Source organism: Macrosteles quadrilineatus, unplaced genomic scaffold (assembly GCF_028750875.1).
Source record: "Macrosteles quadrilineatus isolate MER2022 unplaced genomic scaffold, UCM_ALF_1.0 Scaffold_1__1_contigs__length_201487025, whole genome shotgun sequence".
Classification (NCBI taxonomy): domain Eukaryota; kingdom Metazoa; phylum Arthropoda; class Insecta; order Hemiptera; family Cicadellidae; genus Macrosteles; species Macrosteles quadrilineatus.
This window is the reverse complement of record NW_026542594.1, coordinates 57,332,550-57,351,925: the sequence shown is the minus strand read 5'-3', so window position 1 is coordinate 57,351,925 and position 19,376 is coordinate 57,332,550. Positions and strand designations below refer to the sequence as shown.

Genomic DNA, 19,376 nt, shown 5'->3' with positions numbered 1-19,376 from the left:
TTTGGAAGTAGCCTCGTCCTGGGAGGTGAAAAACCTAGCCCCCAAAGGGGAGGTAACTGCTCGGTGTTGGTATCGGCATTTTCAAGTAGGCCACAGACATGGACGACTGGGCATTGGGTCCCAGTGACATTCCTTTATCCAGGATGGAGGGGTGTTTAGCTCTAGGAGAGATGGAAGTGCATCATATTCTCTAACCTACCTGTGTCTGTGGTTCTTTGGGCTTCGGCCTGCTTGTTGTGTGCGACCAGCATTCAGTGTGGCAAATCCTCGACTTTGGAAGTAACCTTTCCTGGAGGTGAAAACGGGCAAGTACCCGTAGCTCACGGGGACACTCAAGGGCAACGTAACTTTCCGCAGTGTGAGGGTAACGGTTTGTAGGCACTTATGCAAACCAATCCCTGTCTCTGAGCACGGACGGTATGGTTATCTTGAGTGTGGGGGGTTCTTCCCGGAACCTCAATTGAGTCAAGGGTGTCGCCACCTCTGGTGGATAGGTTCATCCGGGTGGGTCCCACTTCTATACCTGCCTCCTTTTGGGAAACCCTGATGGCCTGGCAGTGATGTTGGGTCTGACGGGCAAACGAAGTAGATCGGGTGCTGGGTCCGAGCCCGCCAGGGGTATCTGGGGATCTATCGCTCTGGTTATCTCTGGTTTCCCAGCAACTGGGTAAGGCCTCGATCGGGTAGTGGTGTAAATGGGAGGTTGGGGTTCGCTGACGGTCCCCTTCCTTCTGGCTATTGATGGCGGGTTTGCCTGTCAGGGATTAGATAGGTCCCGAGTGTTACTTGCACTAAATGCGTCGGGGCGCTCTACCATGGACCTCTAGGTCCCGACCTAGTGGAACCCAGGTGGAGTGACGCTTAAACAAGTAGCCGGAAACCCTGGTTAGGATTGAGGGGCAACCCTCTTTCCGAAGGGTCTGCTTCGGCAGCCGGTGAGCCTGATGACCTTAAGTCATCCGCCCATGATGTGCAAAAGGTTGATGCGTAAGCTTCGGCCTACATCATGGGGCCCGGGTAAGTCTCACGACAGGTACCGGGTATGTAGTCAGGGGGCTTCGGCTCTCATGACAAATAATGTAATGTAATGTAATGTAATGTAATGTATGCGACTCCTAATCCTTGGTATGTCCTCCTACCCGCAGGGGGCCCACGCTTGCGTGGGTACGTGGCCTGGGCGACCACGCGGACCCTAGCTCTCCCAGAGGGGAGGTAATTGCCCGGTGTTGGAACCGGCACTTCAGGTAGGCCACAAGCTATGGACGACTGGACAAGCCAGCCTCTTTGGGTTGTACCCAAAGTGAGAGTACCCAGTGACATTCCCTCCATTCAGGGTGGTGGGGTGTTCAGCTCTGCTAGTGTTGATTAAGTTCATAGATCTTTCACCTGCCTGTAGCTTGTGGTTGTGACTGAGTTCTTCGGGCTCGTCCTACCTGTTGTGTTCGACTGACATTTTGTGAGGCATATCCTCGACTTTGGAAGTAGCCTCGTCCTGGGAGGTGAAATACCTAGCCCCCAAAGGGGAGGTAAATGCTCGGTGTTGGTATCGGCATTTTCAAGTAGGCCACAGACATGGACGACTGGGCATTGGGTCCCAGTGACATTCCTTTATCCAGGATGGAGGGGTGTTTAGCTCTAGGAGAGATGGAAGTGCATCATATTCTCTAACCTACCTGTGTCTGTGGTTCTTTGGGCTTCGGCCTGCTTGTTGTGTGCGACCAGCATTCAGTGTGGCAAATCCTCGACTTTGGAAGTAACCTTTCCTGGAGGTGAAAACGGGCAAGTACCCGTAGCTCACGGGGACACTCAAGGGCAACGTAACTTTCCGCAGTGTGAGGGCAACGGTTTGTAGGCACTTATGCAAACCAATCCCTGTCTCTGAGCACGGACGGTATGGTTATCTTGAGTGTGGGGGGTTCTTCCCGGAACCTCAATTGAGTCAAGGGTGTCGCCACCTCTGGTGGATAGGTTCATCCGGGTGGGTCCCACTTCTATACCTGCCTCCTTTTGGGAAACCCTGATGGCCTGGCAGTGATGTTGGGTCTGACGGGCAAACGAAGTAGATCGGGTGCTGGGTCCGAGCCCGCCAGGGGTATCTGGGGATCTATCGCTCTGGTTATCTCTGGTTTCCCAGCAACTGGGTAAGGCCTCGATCGGGTAGTGGTGTAAATGGGAGGTTGGGGTTCGCTGACGGTCCCCTTCCTTCTGGCTATTGATGGCGGGTTTGCCTGTCAGGGATTAGATAGGTCCCGAGTGTTACTTGCACTAAATGCGTCGGGGCGCTCTACCATGGACCTCTAGGTCCCGACCTAGTGGAACCCAGGTGGAGTGACGCTTAAACAAGTAGCCGGAAACCCTGGTTAGGATTGAGGGGCAACCCTCTTTCCGAAGGGTCTGCTTCGGCAGCCGGTGAGCCTGATGACCTTAAGTCATCCGCCCATGATGTGCAAAAGGTTGATGCGTAAGCTTCGGCCTACATCATGGGGCCCGGGTAAGTCTCACGACAGGTACCGGGTATGCAGTCAGGGGGCTTCGGCTCTCATGACAAATAATGTAATGTAATGTAATGTAATGTAATGCGACTCCTAAGTACTTTGTCTCATTTGAACACCGAATTGTCACGTCTCCCATGTCGACACGGATGAATCTTTCAACCAACCTTCCTTTCAGGAGCACCATCACTGTCTTTTCCCTCGAAAAAGTCATCTTCCTGTCTTCCCCCCACCTAGTGACCAGTTCCAAGGCTCTTGATGCCTTCCTCATGAGATCAGGGCTTGTGTTCGACTTCACCAAAAGCAGTCCGTCATCCGCATAGGCTCTCGCGGAGATACCTTCCTCGAAAGGCAGCCGCAAAAACCCATCGAACAGAATGTTCCACAACAGAGGGCCCACCACAGACCCTTGGGGGCATCCTTTAGTGATGTTCTTGTTCACCTCTCCGTTGCCAGCTCTTAGTGTCACGGTTCTGCCTCGGATTGGGTCCCTTACCAATCGGTAGATGTTGTTCGGACATCTCCATCTCCTCAAAACTCTCAGAATCTCTGGCCACCAGGCGGAGTCGAAGGCTCCAGAAATATCCAGGAACAAGCCTACTACGTACTTTTCATCTGTCTCTTCTACTTCTCTTCTCATATCCAGAAGTGCGTCTACAGTTCCAACACTTTCCGTGAATCCATATTGCAGTGGATTTGCCCTATTTTCCCTATCCATCCATTCTTTCATCCTTTTCACTATTAATCTTTCGCCTAACTTTCCTAAGACAGGTAAGAGGGTTACTGGCCTGTACGATTTTACCTTACTTGGGTCCTTTTCCTCGCTCTTTAGAAAAACTTTGACGATTCCTTTTTTTCCACACATCAGGATACCTGCCTTCTCTCAGCATCTTGTTGTACAGGTTCAACAGCGTCCCCTTGATCCTTCCAAACATTCTCTTTACTACTTCGTTCTTTATTCCATCCATTCCCGGCGCTTTCCTATCCTTCAGCAGTGCAACGCATGCATTTAGCTCTCCTTCAGTGAAATCTTCCTCATCTGTTCCGGTGCTTTCATCAGTCATCCTACTTCTGATTCTTGATTGTTCCTCTGTATCCTCCTCTTCCCTATCATCTGGCAGCAATCCTTGTATCATTCTCTCTAGGGTCTCTTGCACTGTCTCCGTCATTGTGCCGTCTTCTTTTTCCAGGCTAACCAGCACAGTATCCTTTTTCAGCTTCTCTGCTGCAATCTTATAGACCTTTCCCCACGGGTCGCCCTCTTCCTCCGCAATTAGCTTTTCCCACATCTTCTTCTTTTGCTTCCTGATTCCCCAAACGTAATCTGTTCTTGACCTAACAAACGCTCTCCTATCATCTTCCCTTCCTGTCCTATTCCAGATCCTACTTTTCCTTCTCATCTTCACTCGTAATTCATTTAGCTCCTCTGTCCACCAGTACACCTTCTTTGTTCCTACTTTCGCTTTTGGAAACTGCTCCTCCATCAGATTGCACGTCATTTCCGTAATCTTTTCCGCGTGAACTTCCGCTGTAGCCATTTCAATATCCATCGCTTGTATACCTCTTTGTAAGGCTTCATCAAATCTTGCCCAATTTACATTCCTTAAGCAGTATGACCCTTGTCTCTGTTCATTCTCATGTCTCCGATTAATTTGATCCCTTCGCAATTTCATTGTTATAAGCCTATGATCACTTAGCGTCTCTTCATGAACCATCCAATCCTCTATTCTTCCTGTAAGATCCCTCGTCGTAATCGTCACGTCAATGTTCGATTTTCCTCCCTGCGTGTTCTCAAAAGTCGTCCATCTACTAAATTTGTTCACCACGTGCAGATCCCAAGCAATTACAACATCTTCCACCCTCGACCCTCTCTCATCCGTTGAACCACTGAGCCACAGTCCCGATTTTGCATTTAAATCCCCTCCGCAAACAACTTCTTTATTTCCTTTCTTCCTTGTTATATCAGCTAACCATGCCAAGTGACCTTCAATGGGTTCCGACGGCCTACAATAAAGACTGATCACGTGCATTGACTTTCCATTCTGCTCTAACCTAACACTAACACACGTTCCACTTGTTTCCTGAGCAACCATTATGGCGCCAATGGTATCATTCATCACAATAACTGCACTCCAAATATCTTCTCTTCCGCTCCTGTCATGAAATACTCTGCAACCAGCTATCTTCACCTTTCTCCCTACCGCGTATGGCTCTTGGACAAGAAGGACATCTAATTTTTCTTCTATACATCTTCTGAGTGCTTCATCTGTAGCAACTTTACCTCTCCCTAGATTCCATTGCCCAATTCTACAATCCATAATCTATTTTTTCATTTTGCCGTCTGACTGCCTTCTCATAGACCGGACACTTCCTTGACCCAGCTTCATGCTTGCTATTTTCCTTCTTATCTCTTACGCAGTTTATACATCTAACCTTTTCCTTCTTACCCTTGTTGGGGCAGTCCTTATAGTCGTGCTCCCCAGCACAGTGGGAGCAAGCAGGGGTTTCACTCTTACAGTGCTTTGCCACATGTCCAAACTTCTGACACTTAAAACACCTAGCAACATCCACATAGTCTTTCACCCGACAACTTTGCCATTCTACGAAGATCCGCTCTTTCCTTCTAAGCCAGTTCCTCACTCGTACAGAACATTCCACCACAACATGACACCTTTTCCCTGTCGATCATAAATCCTTATACCTATGTCTTACAGCAAACTCCTGCTTGAAATCCGCCTCAACAATTTGGCTCTCTCCCATGTTTCGGGAGAAAATATCCTCCTTGACCTCATCTTCCGTCAGTTTAGCACTAACATCATACATCATGATGAAAGGTTTTTTCTTCTCCGGACGCTCTACTTTCAACCCTGCCTCTTTCAACGTCTCTTGCTTCATGAGATTTTGCACTCCATCCTCATTTTCTGCTTCAATAATCACACCATTCTTGATATTTATTAGCCTCTTAACTTTCAAGCCGATTTCAGAAGGCCGTACTAACTTTTTCAAGGTTTTAGTCACTTCTTCAGTCTCCAAGGTGTCATGCCGCACTATAATTTGTTTCGGTGCTTGGACTACGGGTCCTTTCATTCCAGTTACCCTTGGAACCATTGGGGTATCTTTCTTCAGCACTGCTGAGTAGCTCACTCCAGCCGCGCCTGGAACAACCTTGTCCTTCAGATTGTCCATTTCCTGTCGCATGGTGGAGCTCACGATCTTTAAAAACTCTCTTCGTTCTTCCAACCTCGTTTCAATCCGGACTCTATCCTCTCTTGCCCTAATCAGCTCTTCCTGGAACCGGTTCAAGTACCTTCCAAACTTTTCTGTCTGAGGCTTTGTCACCATTTTTATGTTGGTTGGCTGTTTGAACCATCCCTTCATCTTATCCAGTACCAAACTCAAGCAAACTAACGGGTCATCTTCATCCTCGACCTTTTCTTCCTCATCCGATTCCAAATCCTCAGTCTTCCTGGCTTTCCTCCTTTTCTCTTTCTCCTTTTCCTCAGGGCTTCTATTCCTCTTCTTTTGCTTCTCCGCCTCGGACTCCGACTCCGCCATACTGCTGGTCCCCGAGCGATAGCCTCCTCCTAACGCAGACGCGGACCCCCTGGAGCTACTCAACCTCCTCTCCTTCTCATGTTTTTCCAGGAACTCCTTTTCCGCTGCTATCCTGTCCTCTTCAGCCTTTCTGGCTTCTTCTCTCCTAGCCTCATCCTCCTTCAATGTTCTCAATTGATCAGCCGACATCTTGATTTGCAATTAATGTAATATAAAAATCTTTTCAAAAAACTTCTCTTTGGTGTAGATCAAACTGAAACCTGAAAAACTACATACAATTCATTAGTGATGGTTTTTTTGTGTTCCCCGGTTCATAGGAGTATCGCCAATCACTCCTGCGCCGTCCATCGACCGAGGCCCTACATTTCACCAATCAGGCCAAACCTCCTCGGACACCGATGCCCACCTATCACAGTCGCAGGCACCCGCATATGCCCATGGTTCTTGAGCCGATTTCTGACAATTTTGAAGCACCGCTTTCAGCGTGGCGAGGCTGCTTACTAACGGTGGCCCCCACTGTTGTCAATTTCACAGCAGTGGCTGCCATCAAGCTTAGGTCTGGAGTTGGCATGTGAAGGTATCCCCACTAGCGTTCCCCATTACCCCGACCAGAATGCAAGGGGAGGTCTGGTTCACAAAAGGTGACCAGCTCAGATTTAGGGCCGTTTGCCATGGGCAAGCCATGACGTCCCCGGACACCCAATCCGCCTTCGTGTTTTTTAAAGACCCCTCACACACCACCTCTGTTCAACAGACTGCCACTTGATTTCCCTTGATTCCACTTCAAAGCCAGGGGTAGGCAGGCACGTTCTGGCAGTGAAGGTCGGGACTCGTGTGAAACGTTTTGTGAGTTTTTGTTTTTGCTTTGTTGTTTTTTGTTTTTTTTTTGTTTTGGTGTGTTTTTTTTTTTTTTTTTTTGGGGGGGGGGGTTTTGGTTTCACACGTCAGGTCAAGACCTAGGATTTTTAGGTCAAGACCCGGGATGTCAGCCTAGCTATCAACAATCTATGGTTGACAGTACAAATCCATCCAACGTCCCTTAAACTTGGCTTGTAAAATACAGCCTAATCTCCTTAGGGGAGAAAAGGTTTGGGCTATTGCGACTCCTAGGAGCCGGGCCATGCGTTCGCCAACTCGCCAGGCCGGAAGGGAGAGAGAGAAAGTGAGCAGTCTACAGACAGAAGTGTCCCAGCTGAGAGCCAGCAATGATGAGCTGCTACATGACATGAGCAGTTGTAGTGAGAGGGAGAGAGAGAGAGAGAGAGAGAGGGAGAGAGAGGGAGGAGAGAGAGAGAGAGAGAGAGAGAGAGAGAGAGAGAGAGAGAGAGAGAGAGAGAGAGAGAGAGAGAGAGAGAGAGAGAGAGAGAGAGAGAGAGAGAGACAGAGATACTGTAATACACTAATATGTGTGTGTAGGGAGAGAGAGAAAGTGAGCAGTCTACAGACAGAAGTGTCCCAGCTGAGAGCCAGCAATGATGAGCTGCTACATGACATGAGCAGTTGTAGTGAGAGAGAGAGAGAGAGAGAGATACTGTAATACACTAATATGTATGTGTAGGGAGAGAGAGAAAGTGAGCAGTCTACAGACAGAAGTGTCCCAGCTGAGAGCCAGCAATGATGAGCTGCTACATGACATGAGCAGTTGTAGTGAGAGAGAGAGAGAGAGAGAGAGAGAGAGAGATACTGTAATACACTAATATGTGTGTGTAGGGAGAGAGAGAAAGTGAGCAGTCTACAGACAGAAGTGTCCCAGCTGAGAGCCAGCAATGATGAGCTGCTACATGACATGAGCAGTTGTAGTGAGAGAGAGAGAGAGATACTGTAATACACTAATATGTATGTGTAGGGAGAGAGAGAAAGTGAGCAGTCTACAGACAGAAGTGTCCCAGCTGAGAGCCAGCAATGATGAGCTGCTACATGACATGAGCAGTTGTGAGATAATTTGATAATTTGATAATTTGTTTATTTTTCCTGCCACAGTTTGGACCTATGGTCCACTCTTCCACTGTGACAGGCAGAATATTTACAAACATTACAAATCAGTTGTGGTTCTAACTAAAACTTAAAATTGTCCTTTGTTAAAAGCACACTTGCACACATAACTTTGTTTCACTCTTGGTACAAATTTACATTGGTTTTATCATTAACTAACTTAAATATCTTATTAACAATTTGTTTTTTAACTTCTTGCTAAATACATTATAACTATCACTAGTTCTTATGTCATTGTCTAACTCATTCATAAGCCTAATAGAAGTAACATGATACGATTTATTATATGTTACAGTACGGTGTATAGGAAATTGAAGTAAGACATTACCAAAACGAGTCTGTCTTTGGTGTACATCTGCTAATCTATTATATGATACCATATTCAATCCTCTCCTTAATCTTTAACCAACCCAGTCTATGATAATATTGGGTGACATGATCATCCCACTTTAACCTAAAAATAAACCTAATGCAAGCATTTTGCGCTCTTTGTAATTTTGTAATCAATGTTTCATTCAAGTCACAGAAAGATAAACTAGCATAGTCAAAATAGGGAAAAACTAGTGCGGTTACTCAGAGAGAGAGAGAGAGAGAGAGAGAGAGAGAGAGAGAGAGATACTGTAATACACTAATATGTATGTGTAGGGAGAGAGAGAAAGTGAGCAGTCTACAGACAGAAGTGTCCCAGCTGAGAGCCAGCAATGATGAGCTGCTACATGACATGAGCAGTTGTAGTGAGAGAGGGACAGAGATACTGTTATACACTAATATGTGTGTGCAGGGAGAGAGAGAAAGTGAGCAGTCTACAGACAGAAGTGTCCCAGCTGAGAGCCAGCAATGATGAGCTGCTACATGACATGAGCAGTTGTAGTGAGAGAGAGACAGAGATACTGTTATACACTAATATGTGTGTGCAGGGAGAGAGAGAAAGTGAGCAGTCTACAGACAGAAGTGTCCCAGCTGAGAGCCAGCAATGATGAGCTGCTACATGACATGAGCAGTTGTAGTGAGAGAGAGAGAGAGAGAGAGAGAGAGAGAGAGAGAGAGAGAGAGAGAGAGAGAGAGATACTGTAATACACTAATATGTATGTGTAGGGAGAGAGAGAAAGTGAGCAGTCTACAGACAGAAGTGTCCCAGCTGAGAGCCAGCAATGATGAGCTGCTACATGACATGAGCAGTTGTAGTGAGAGAGAGAGAGAGATACTGTAATACACTAATATGTATGTGTAGGGAGAGAGAGAAAGTGAGCAGTCTACAGACAGAAGTGTCCCAGCTGAGAGCCAGCAATGATGAGCTGCTACATGACATGAGCAGTTGTAGTGAGAGAGGGACAGAGATACTGTTATACACTAATATGTGTGTGCAGGGAGAGAGAGAAAGTGAGCAGTCTACAGACAGAAGTGTCCCAGCTGAGAGCCAGCAATGATGAGCTGCTACATGACATGAGCAGTTGTAGTGAGAGAGAGAGAGAGAGAGATACTGTAATACACTAATATGTGTGTGCAGGGAGAGAGAGAAAGTGAGCAGTCTACAGACAGAAGTGTCCCAGCTGAGAGCCAGCAATGATGAGCTGCTACATGACATGAGCAGTTGTAGTGAGAGAGAGAGAGAGATACTGTAATACACTAATATGTATGTGTAGGGAGAGAGAGAAAGTGAGCAGTCTACAGACAGAAGTGTCCCAGCTGAGAGCCAGCAATGATGAGCTGCTACATGACATGAGCAGTTGTAGTGAGAGAGGGACAGAGATACTGTTATACACTAATATGTGTGTGCAGGGAGAGAGAGAAAGTGAGCAGTCTACAGACAGAAGTGTCCCAGCTGAGAGCCAGCAATGATGAGCTGCTACATGACATGAGCAGTTGTAGTGAGAGAGGGACAGAGATACTGTTATACACTAATATGTGTGTGCAGGGAGAGAGAGAAAGTGAGCAGTCTACAGACAGAAGTGTCCCAGCTGAGAGCCAGCAATGATGAGCTGCTACATGACATGAGCAGTTGTAGTGAGAGAGAGAGAGAGAGAGAGAGAGAGAGAGAGAGAGAGAGAGATACTGTAATACACTAATATGTATGTGTAGGGAGAGAGAGAAAGTGAGCAGTCTACAGACAGAAGTGTCCCAGCTGAGAGCCAGCAATGATGAGCTGCTACATGACATGAGCAGTTGTCGTGAGAGAGAGACAGAGATGCTGGAATTCACACAGAAAGTAACTGCTAAGAATGTCCGCCTCCAGTCAGAGTTTTCTTGCATTGAAGCCAAGGTAATGAATACTATTACGTAAAAAAAATCTGATGGTGTCTGTCTTTGTGTGTGTTACTCAATCACGGAAAAACAACTGAACCAACTATGCTTATATTTTACAATAATAAAGCTACCATCCTTAGGACTATCTTTAGAATATGTTAGGACTGTTCTTGCTTCGATACTGACCAAGTGCTCTATCCCATTGACTTTCAAAGTTCTGAGGTTGAGGCTTGTATAAGTAAATATTGATTGGTCTCCATGGTATCAACATAACGTAAAACCTATGTTTTTTTTTTTTAATCAATGGCAATTGTGAGAATGCAAATGCCGTAAGCTAAGGAACCAGTAAAGTGGCACACTCCGCTATTGTTAGAACAAGATATATCACCCATGTTAAAGTTGTGACTAGTATTAGAATCAAAATGGATGTAGTTGGTTTGGGCCACTGACAGAGTGCACTGGTGTAAATTAATTACTGATTTATGTTCTATATGCCTACTTTTTAACCAAGACAAACTGATAGCACGGCTTTATTGTAAACTGTTCCATATTTTATGTCACAATTATTACTTTCTCAGTACTCACTCACTCCCATGGCCATTTATGCCTAAGCGGGATTTGGCCGCACCAACAACTGCTCTCCATCAGTTGGATGCTTACAGAGTGGCTAGGAGGTCTCTTCATCGCGCCATCAACCGGAGTAAACACAGTTGCTGGGAGACATTAAGGGACGTTTTCGATTCCAATCCGTGGGGCCTGGGTTACAAACTTGTATGGAAAGTAAATAAAGATACGTCTTATAACACTCCGTATTTCTTGAATCTGTTAGCAGTACTTTGTGTTGTAGTCCCCGTTTAGCTAAATGTGACATATCTGGTGTTTTCCTCTTTTATCTCTTCTAAAGTTGTTCTGCTGTGTAGTGTATTCTGTCTATTGAGCTTTCTTGCAATGTCCTCTATTGTCTTGGTTCGAAATCCATTAACTTGAGCTATCTTCTTAATGGTGTCACAGTTCTTTCTTCCTATTGGCTTGGCTAAGTGGGATCTTATAGGCTCGGTACAGCATGGATCTAAAGGCTGCAGTCTTGTGGATTGTTGTTTTGTGTACAGAAAACCTACGCAAACGGACACTACAATAAACAGCAAGTCTGTCCATCCGACATTCCACCCCATGATTCTTTTGCGCATGTACAACGCCTGCCTAGCCGAAGGAGTTTTCCCCTCGTGCTGGAAAACAGCTAGGCTTGTGCATGTTGGGAAGGGGAAGGGAGACCCAGACCTGCCATCCTCTTACAGACCTCTGTGTATGTTGGATACGGCTGGCAAAGTCCTCGAGAAGTTGATCCGTTCCTGGCTGAATTCAGCCGTGGTCGCTGCGGAGGGCCTGTCCCCTCGTCAGTATGGATTCAGGATGGGGCGATCTACGGTTGACGCTGTTGAGGAGGTGAAGCAATACGTGATGAGAGCTGAGGATTTTAACCACTACTCTCGTAGGGTAGTGCTCCTCGTAACACTCGATGTACGAAACGCATTTAATTCCGCGAGGTGGTGCAATATGCTGGATGCTCTGGAGAACACCTTCCACGTTCCTGCATACTTCATGCGTATCATAGAGGATTATCTCCGGTTCCGCCTCCTCATGTTTGACACTACAGAAGGCCCACGGACGATGAGTGTCACTTCCGGTGCTGCCTAAGGTTCCATACTCGGCCCAGACCTCTGGAATGTCGCGTATGATAGCCTTCTGAGGTCTGAAATGCCTGAGGAAACTGTTTTGATTTATTTCAAAAAGTTGAAATACAAGGATAACAAACTGAAATTTTGTGATCCTACTTATTTTCTGAGGGGGAATTTAAAACTAACGTGGTTATAGTCCTAAAAGTCAATTTTGGGGAGTTAGGGATGGGCGTACACTTACCCCGTGTGAAAACAGGTTTTTGGCAAGTGTACTTTTTCCTTTGGGGCAAGTGTACGCCCACCTCAATCTAGGAGGATTAAACATTAAGGAGAGGACATGCTCGAGTTTCGTTGAAGCCAGCCAGCCGACCGCACGCCTTATCGTGGTGGGAGGGGGGCATTGTATTCAGAAACATACATAGTAACAATTTACCGAACCAGCAACGAATCACACCAACCAATTACGACCGTTATAATGTCATATTAGATATTTAGTTACTGAAATAGCAGTCATGTAATTAAAAGATTTTTTTTAAACTACATCGTGCGAACAAAATTAAGAACTTAAATCAGAATTGCAATATTAGAAACCTATAACTAAGAGGACGAATGTATTCATGTACAAATAGTAAATTTAAAGATGACCTATTAGTATTAATATGTTTTTAATCAAACATAACGGTTGAGGGATGAATGTTTTTATTTTTTGCCCTGCTAATATTGTGTTAGTATTGATTATTCCATCATAATCCAATACTCAAATCATAAAGTAATATAAGTATTTGAACATATTTTTGCATAAAAAGAAATCCAAAAGGTTTTAAAACTATAAAATAATGATACGTACGCACTGTGGCTTCAGAAAATGCAAGAACTGTAAGATTTCACTTTTTTCTCAAAGTTTTTTTGATATTTCATAACATAAGCCCTCAAAATATGGCTTAATATGATATTAAAAAATCCAAAATTTAATGTGCAAGAAAATGTTTTACTTTTTATATTCGTAATTTGATCTGAACGGCTGTGAGTGAAATAAAAGCTAACGCCACTTTGAATTTTTTCTTGACTACGGCTATTTCAAATTACTTGACTAGCACAAAAATGCCTTAAAACTAGCATAAAATGGGATTAAAAATTTGAGAAAATAATTAGGAATCCTAATTTAATATAGGTATATTTCAAAATTCAAATTGCATTTTTTATTTAAAACCTAAATTTAATAAGCTTGTTGAACAACCGTAAAAATGAAAAAAAGTTAAGCCCTAATACGGTTCTTATTTTTTATACTACGATTAAATATTCGTAAATATATTATTTTTATTTTGAGAAACTCTTAGGGAACTCGAATAAATTGATTATTTGTATAGGTACATCACACGATTACCGTAACACGATTATTGTAAGGATCATAAACATAAACAAAATGAATCCTATACTAATAGCATTGAACATATGATTTGGCAGTTCCATTTAAGCAATGTTAAATAATGATTATTTTCGGGCCAAAAACGTCATTTGTTTATGTTTATGATCCATACCGGTATTTTTCTAGGAATCGTGGTACATCATATTTATTTCAAAATCGTAATTTAAGTAATCATATGTTCAAAGTCAAAGGCAATTCATTCAACTTTGATCTTCAATAGTAAATAATAAATAATAGTTTTTATAGACATGATTTACACCATTCGATAGGAAATTTAATTTACTTTAAGAATGCCATCGCTGAATAACACAAGTGTTTTAGTTTAGCGGCAATTTTAATTCAAAACAGCGCACGTCGCGTTTTTCCCTATCTCTCCCATGTTATAGCTGCAGCTTTTTGCCACTCTACGGCTCCGCATGCCCCTCTAGTGTTCTGCTAAACCTGGCTTCACCACAACACGTATATTCCTATTCGCAAGCCCTCTCCTTAATGTTTAATCCTCCTAGACCTCAATAATTGATAAATTTTCAAAGAATAAAGAAAACGTTATCTCTTGCTTGAATGTCAAGAAAAAACTTGCTATTTGTAAATTTAGTTTTTTAAGCTTTAATGTAGGAACATTCAGGGCCTAAGTCAATTACAATTTAAAATATTAAGGTTTTAAGTTACAGTAGACTCCCTCTTATCCGGACACCTTTTAACCGGACATCGGTTTAACCGGACTACACTCGGCGGAAATGACATCTCTTTAACCGGACAATTTTTATCAGCACATCGGTTTAACCAGACTAGATCGGCAGGAAGTGGGCGGTACTGAAACGACTGTTCTCGTGGGAAAGAGTTGAGACCAGTGATCATGTGTCTAAATACAATGCCCTCCTAAATTTAAATCAAATACTGTATACAGTATGCATTTAAATGGTCCGTTTTAATGAGATTTGGGGACGTCGGTTTAACCGGAGAAACCGTTATCCGGACTGGCCTCGGTCCCGAGGAGTCCGGATAAGAGGGAGTCTACTGTACCTACTTCACCGAGCGGAGGTTTACGAAAAAACTCTAAACTACTGTATAGTTTAAGATATTTTGATTATTAAATACCCCCGCCGCAGCAAACCTGCAGACTAAGCAAATTTCCATTTGCCTGACTCCTTAAAAATATCATATTTATTCCCTATTTAAATAACATTAGTTTAACGAGTACTTGTAAAATATAATAGTTTATTATAAAATGAATGCACTTTCCAAATTTGATCAAAATATGTTCATAAATAAGCAAACTACAACAGTTTAGTTATTCTCCATTAGAAAAACATGGGAATTTTAAATTTACAGTTTTTTTTATTTTTGCTGTAACCATTAGGCGCATAATAACGCTTCAATATACTAAATTATTCGTTTTTTAAGCTCTACAAAATGGTTTGGAAAGAAATTGCTAAATTTTAAGTTTTTAGGGTCAAAAATGGGAAAAGCCAACTTTTACCCCATAAAACCCCCCATAAACCCCATAGTCCGATCATGCTGGTTCGCAATCTCGTTTGAATAAAACGTAGGTTTACATGTTTGTACCAAACTTCATCAAAATCGGATGATTTTTGCTCGAGTTATCGCGCTAACGGACACATATATAAAAGGGTGACAAAAAAGTCTGGAAACGGCTTGATATCTTTTTAACTAAATTTGTTAGAAAATTCAAACTTTTCACATCAACTTATATGTATGAAAACTACTTGTTGCAAGCATTACCATTTTTTGACCTTCACCAGGGGACGGCCCATGAGGAGTAGGTACATAATCTTTAAAGTAAGCATAAATTGATATGCACGTCATTTACGTCATTTGATTATGCACGAAACCGCGTCAATAAAGGTTCATCCGTTACAAAATGGCGGCAGTCCAAAGTTCTTGTGGAATATACCTGCAGAGGCCATAGTATTGGTAAATACTCATTGTCAACATTAGCCGGGAAATCTGAAACCCGGTTAAATTTGTTAAATTATTAAATTTGTTTTGAAGATTGAATAATATTGGTCTATGAGCTAGTTGACTTTACATTACAGTTTCAGCTCTCAAGCTAATGTTTAACACGAGTATTTACCAATACTAAGGCCTGAGCAGGTATATTCCACAAGAACTTTGGGCAGCCGCCATTTTGTAACGGATTCACCTTTTGAAACGTGGTTTCCGGCAATGAACTCCACTTGAGATTATACACCTGCTGCTCATGGGCCGTCAACTGGTAGAGGTAAAAACATAATAATGCTCAAAAAAAGTAGTTTTCATACATGTAAGTTGATGTGAAAGGTTTGAATTTTATAACGGATTAAGTTAAAAAGATACTAGGGTTGCTTTCAGAGAGGTGAAAGCCAGTTGAGCGGAACAAACGTGATTTGATATTTGTATAAATAACTAAATGTAAAAAAGTCAATAGATGTACTAATGCTGGTTTTATTGATTAAAATTATAATAATTCGGACGTATGTATAGTCCGTGGCTTGGCAATTAAATAACAGGTCCAAATCCAAATTTTCTTTTCATTTGGTTTTTATGTAGTAATTTGCTAGAATCATTGACTTTATATAAAGTCAATGCTAGAATACAGTAAATGGTTTGTTAAGACCATATGCAAACATTTTGAAATCGTTTCCCCGTTTAACCAACTATTCCAAAAGATAAAATTTATATGGTGCAACACAAATAAACAACTCGATCACCTACCTATAACCTACACTTTACCTCCCTAATCTAACCTTACTTCCAAACACAATGTAGTCATGAATACTCATAAACCCCGACCTACCTTCCCCACATGCCTAAATTAGATCAGTGTTCAATCTGCGTTTTATTAATAAGTGTAATAACTTACTACACCGTTGATGTAATTCAACATAATATAACCTGTGATGTATTATCGGATTAAATATCGATTTCGATGCGGTTTGATATATCGCTTATTAATTCCTGATTTCTAACATTGGCTGTTTCTAATCAGCTGGCAACACAAATATAGGTTCCCAAGAAAGTAGTCACTGGTCCGTATCCCTCCGCTCCTTGTTTATGCTCCGCGCATTGAGAAAGTAGTTCCGTATATTTTCTCGATTTTCAGTGAATTCCGTGCCTTAAAAAATGTTTTAACGGCATTTTCTTGTTTATTAAAATCATAGGAATGGTTTAAAAACGTTTAAAAGAAAAGTCTAGAAACTTCAGAAATACGTTATGATTCTCTTGTTTACATTTTTCTTGTAAACAAAAAACTGCCATATGGCTACTTTAGTCCCATAAGCCTAATGTTAAAATTTGGAAATTTTAAGTTCGTTTTAAATTGCATTAGCATTATCTAATTGAAATTTGTTTGTTTATTAACCATCTCACTATTAGTCTAAGTAATCTTGTTAAGTTTAGCTGAAATGTGTTATGCCGTTATTGAGTGATGTTGCTTTATTTGTTGCATTGAAGTTGATCCCAAAGAGCTACGCTCAATTAAACCATTTCCAGACTTTTTTGTCACCCTGTATATCTTACTAATATTATATATATATACTAGCTGGCCCGACAGACGTAGTTCTGTCCTAATGTGGTTTTATGTCAAATGCTCGTTCAATTTCAAGATGAGCACGTTCGCATGACTCAATCACGTCCTGGTTGAAGTTCGTTCGCTACGCTCACTCACCTTTGGGTTGGAGCTTGTTCGCTGCGCTCACTTGCCTTCAAGTTAGCTCGTTCGCTACGCTAACTCACCTCCAGGTTGAAGTTCGTTCGCTACGCTCACTCACCTTTTGTTTGAACATTAGCTGTTGTCATAAATTTAAAAAAATAATGGTGCTGGACTCTGTTGGTAAAACTATTACATTTTTAATGCTATTGAACATCATAGAATCAAATTCTTTAGTTGAACCAGCTGTTAAGATTCTTTAATTCCATTTAAATATGAATACTCATAAGGTTAACATGGGAAACTCCAGAGCCACTGGGGCGGAGCTCTTTTGACGGATCTGCACCAAATTTCACACAAACCATCCTTGAACAATGCTTAATAATACCTGAAAGTTTCATTACAATCTTTTGAGCGGTTTCGGAGTCCATAAAGGACAAACAAACAAACAAACATACAAACAAACATACATTGGATTTTATTTAGGGATGGACGAGATTGAATTTTTAGTTCGAGACGAGACGAGACGAGATTTTTTATTTATCATAAAATTTCGAGACGAGATCGAGACGGGATTTCCCTTCTCATACACAACGGGAAATGCACGTTCAAAATCTTTTATTAAAAAACATCAGCATAACATTTTTTTATTAATCACGCCTAACTTATTAAAAATGCCTACGATTAAGATAGTGATATCAGTTAGGATAGAGTTCAACTTATCCTAAAATAAAATAAATCATAAAATAAAAGCAATATTAATTTTTATAAAATAGTTACTTGTTTTAACTTTTTATAGTAATAAAACATTCCTCACACTACTTACACTTAACAAAACTTCTCAAATTTTATTAAAGTAATATTATTAAAATAATTAAAGTAATATTTACATTTATAGAATTAATTAAATAAGAACGCCTTCGCAAAGGAAACGCAACTACAACACGCTCCTGTATTGCGGGTATTGCATTGACTTTCTGCAGGCGTTTTTAATTTTTTTTTTTTTTTTTTTTTTTATTCTCGTCTCGATAAAAATCTCGGACAAAAAGAAATCTCGTCTTGTGTAACGAGATTTAAAATTTCCCGAAATTTCGAGACTTGACCATCCCTATTTTATATATATAGATATATATATATTAGTAAATGAAATATATAATTTAACATTTAGTACCCTTTAAGATATTAATTTATTGAATAACTAACATGTTTCAGCTCTTAGGCCATGATCACAGTTATGAACAAATCCTACTAATATTATAAATGTGAAAGTTTGGATGTATGTATGGATGTATGTTTGTGACAAGTGAACGCGAAAAATACTGGTTGGATTGGGCTGAAATTTGGCATGATGATAGCTCACATTCCCGATTAACATATAGGCATATTCTTATTTCAAAAATCCTTTCGGGCTCCGCCCCAGTGGCTCTGGAGTTTCCCATGTTAACCTTATGAGAAATGGAATTATTGAATCTTAACAGCTGTTTCAATTAAACAAGTTGGTTCTGTTCTATGATGTTCAATAGCATTAAAGTTACAAGGATTACCAACAGGATGCAGCACTATTATTTCTTTTACATTTATGATAACAGCTAATTTGCAACCAAAAGGTGAGTGAGCGTAGCGAACGAACTTCAACCTTGAGGCGAGTTAGCGTAGCGAACGAGCTAACCTGAAGGCAAGTGAGCGCAGCGAACGAGCTCCAATCTAAAGGTGAGTGAGCGTAGCGAACGAGCTCCAACCTAAAGGTGAGTGAGCGTAGCGAACAAACTTCAACCAGGACGTGATTGAGCCATGCGAACGAGATAATCTTGAAAATTAAGAAGTTAAACGGGGCAAAGCCCGCGGGTTACAGCTAGTAGTTAATAAATAAGTAAATTATCATATGATTTTGGAATTTTGTCTTGTACATAGGTTGGCTCAGGTGTTGTTTTCTTTTGATTTAATATATAAGATTTTTTCATATATTAGGTTTTCTTTTTGGATTTTCATTGTATTTTGTATTGTAAACATATTTATATTTTAATAAAATTCATAAATTTCATTCATACTCATATCTTTAAAATTTGTATTAGGCCCATTTAAAACCATTATATTAATCCGAAGTAAATCAAATATTACAATTTTCTAATACAAAGAGACATGTAGAATGGCACCGACGAGTCTACAAGTATCATATTCAAGGTCCCGGGCAATGGATGCACAACCTGACGTCTACAGTGAACTGCTGATCGAAGTGGCAGCCAATCACAGCATTGAGCACCAAAGGGATCATCTATGATTGGACACTATAGGCGGGGTTAATTAGAATCTGGAAAAGGAAGGGACATGAGCAGCAAGATGGC

At 41.8% G+C, this 19,376-nt stretch overlaps 1 protein-coding gene across 1 annotated transcript in view; it reads left to right on the top strand.

Moving 5' to 3' along the window:
• Positions 1-19,376, top strand: part of LOC128983189 (coiled-coil domain-containing protein 186) — a 124,919-nt gene that overhangs the window by 69,869 nt on the left and 35,674 nt on the right. The window contains exon 8 of the mRNA XM_054402379.1: positions 10,119-10,299. Within this exon, the coding sequence (XP_054258354.1) occupies positions 10,119-10,299 (181 nt within the window). The remainder of the gene's footprint in view (positions 1-10,118; positions 10,300-19,376) is intronic.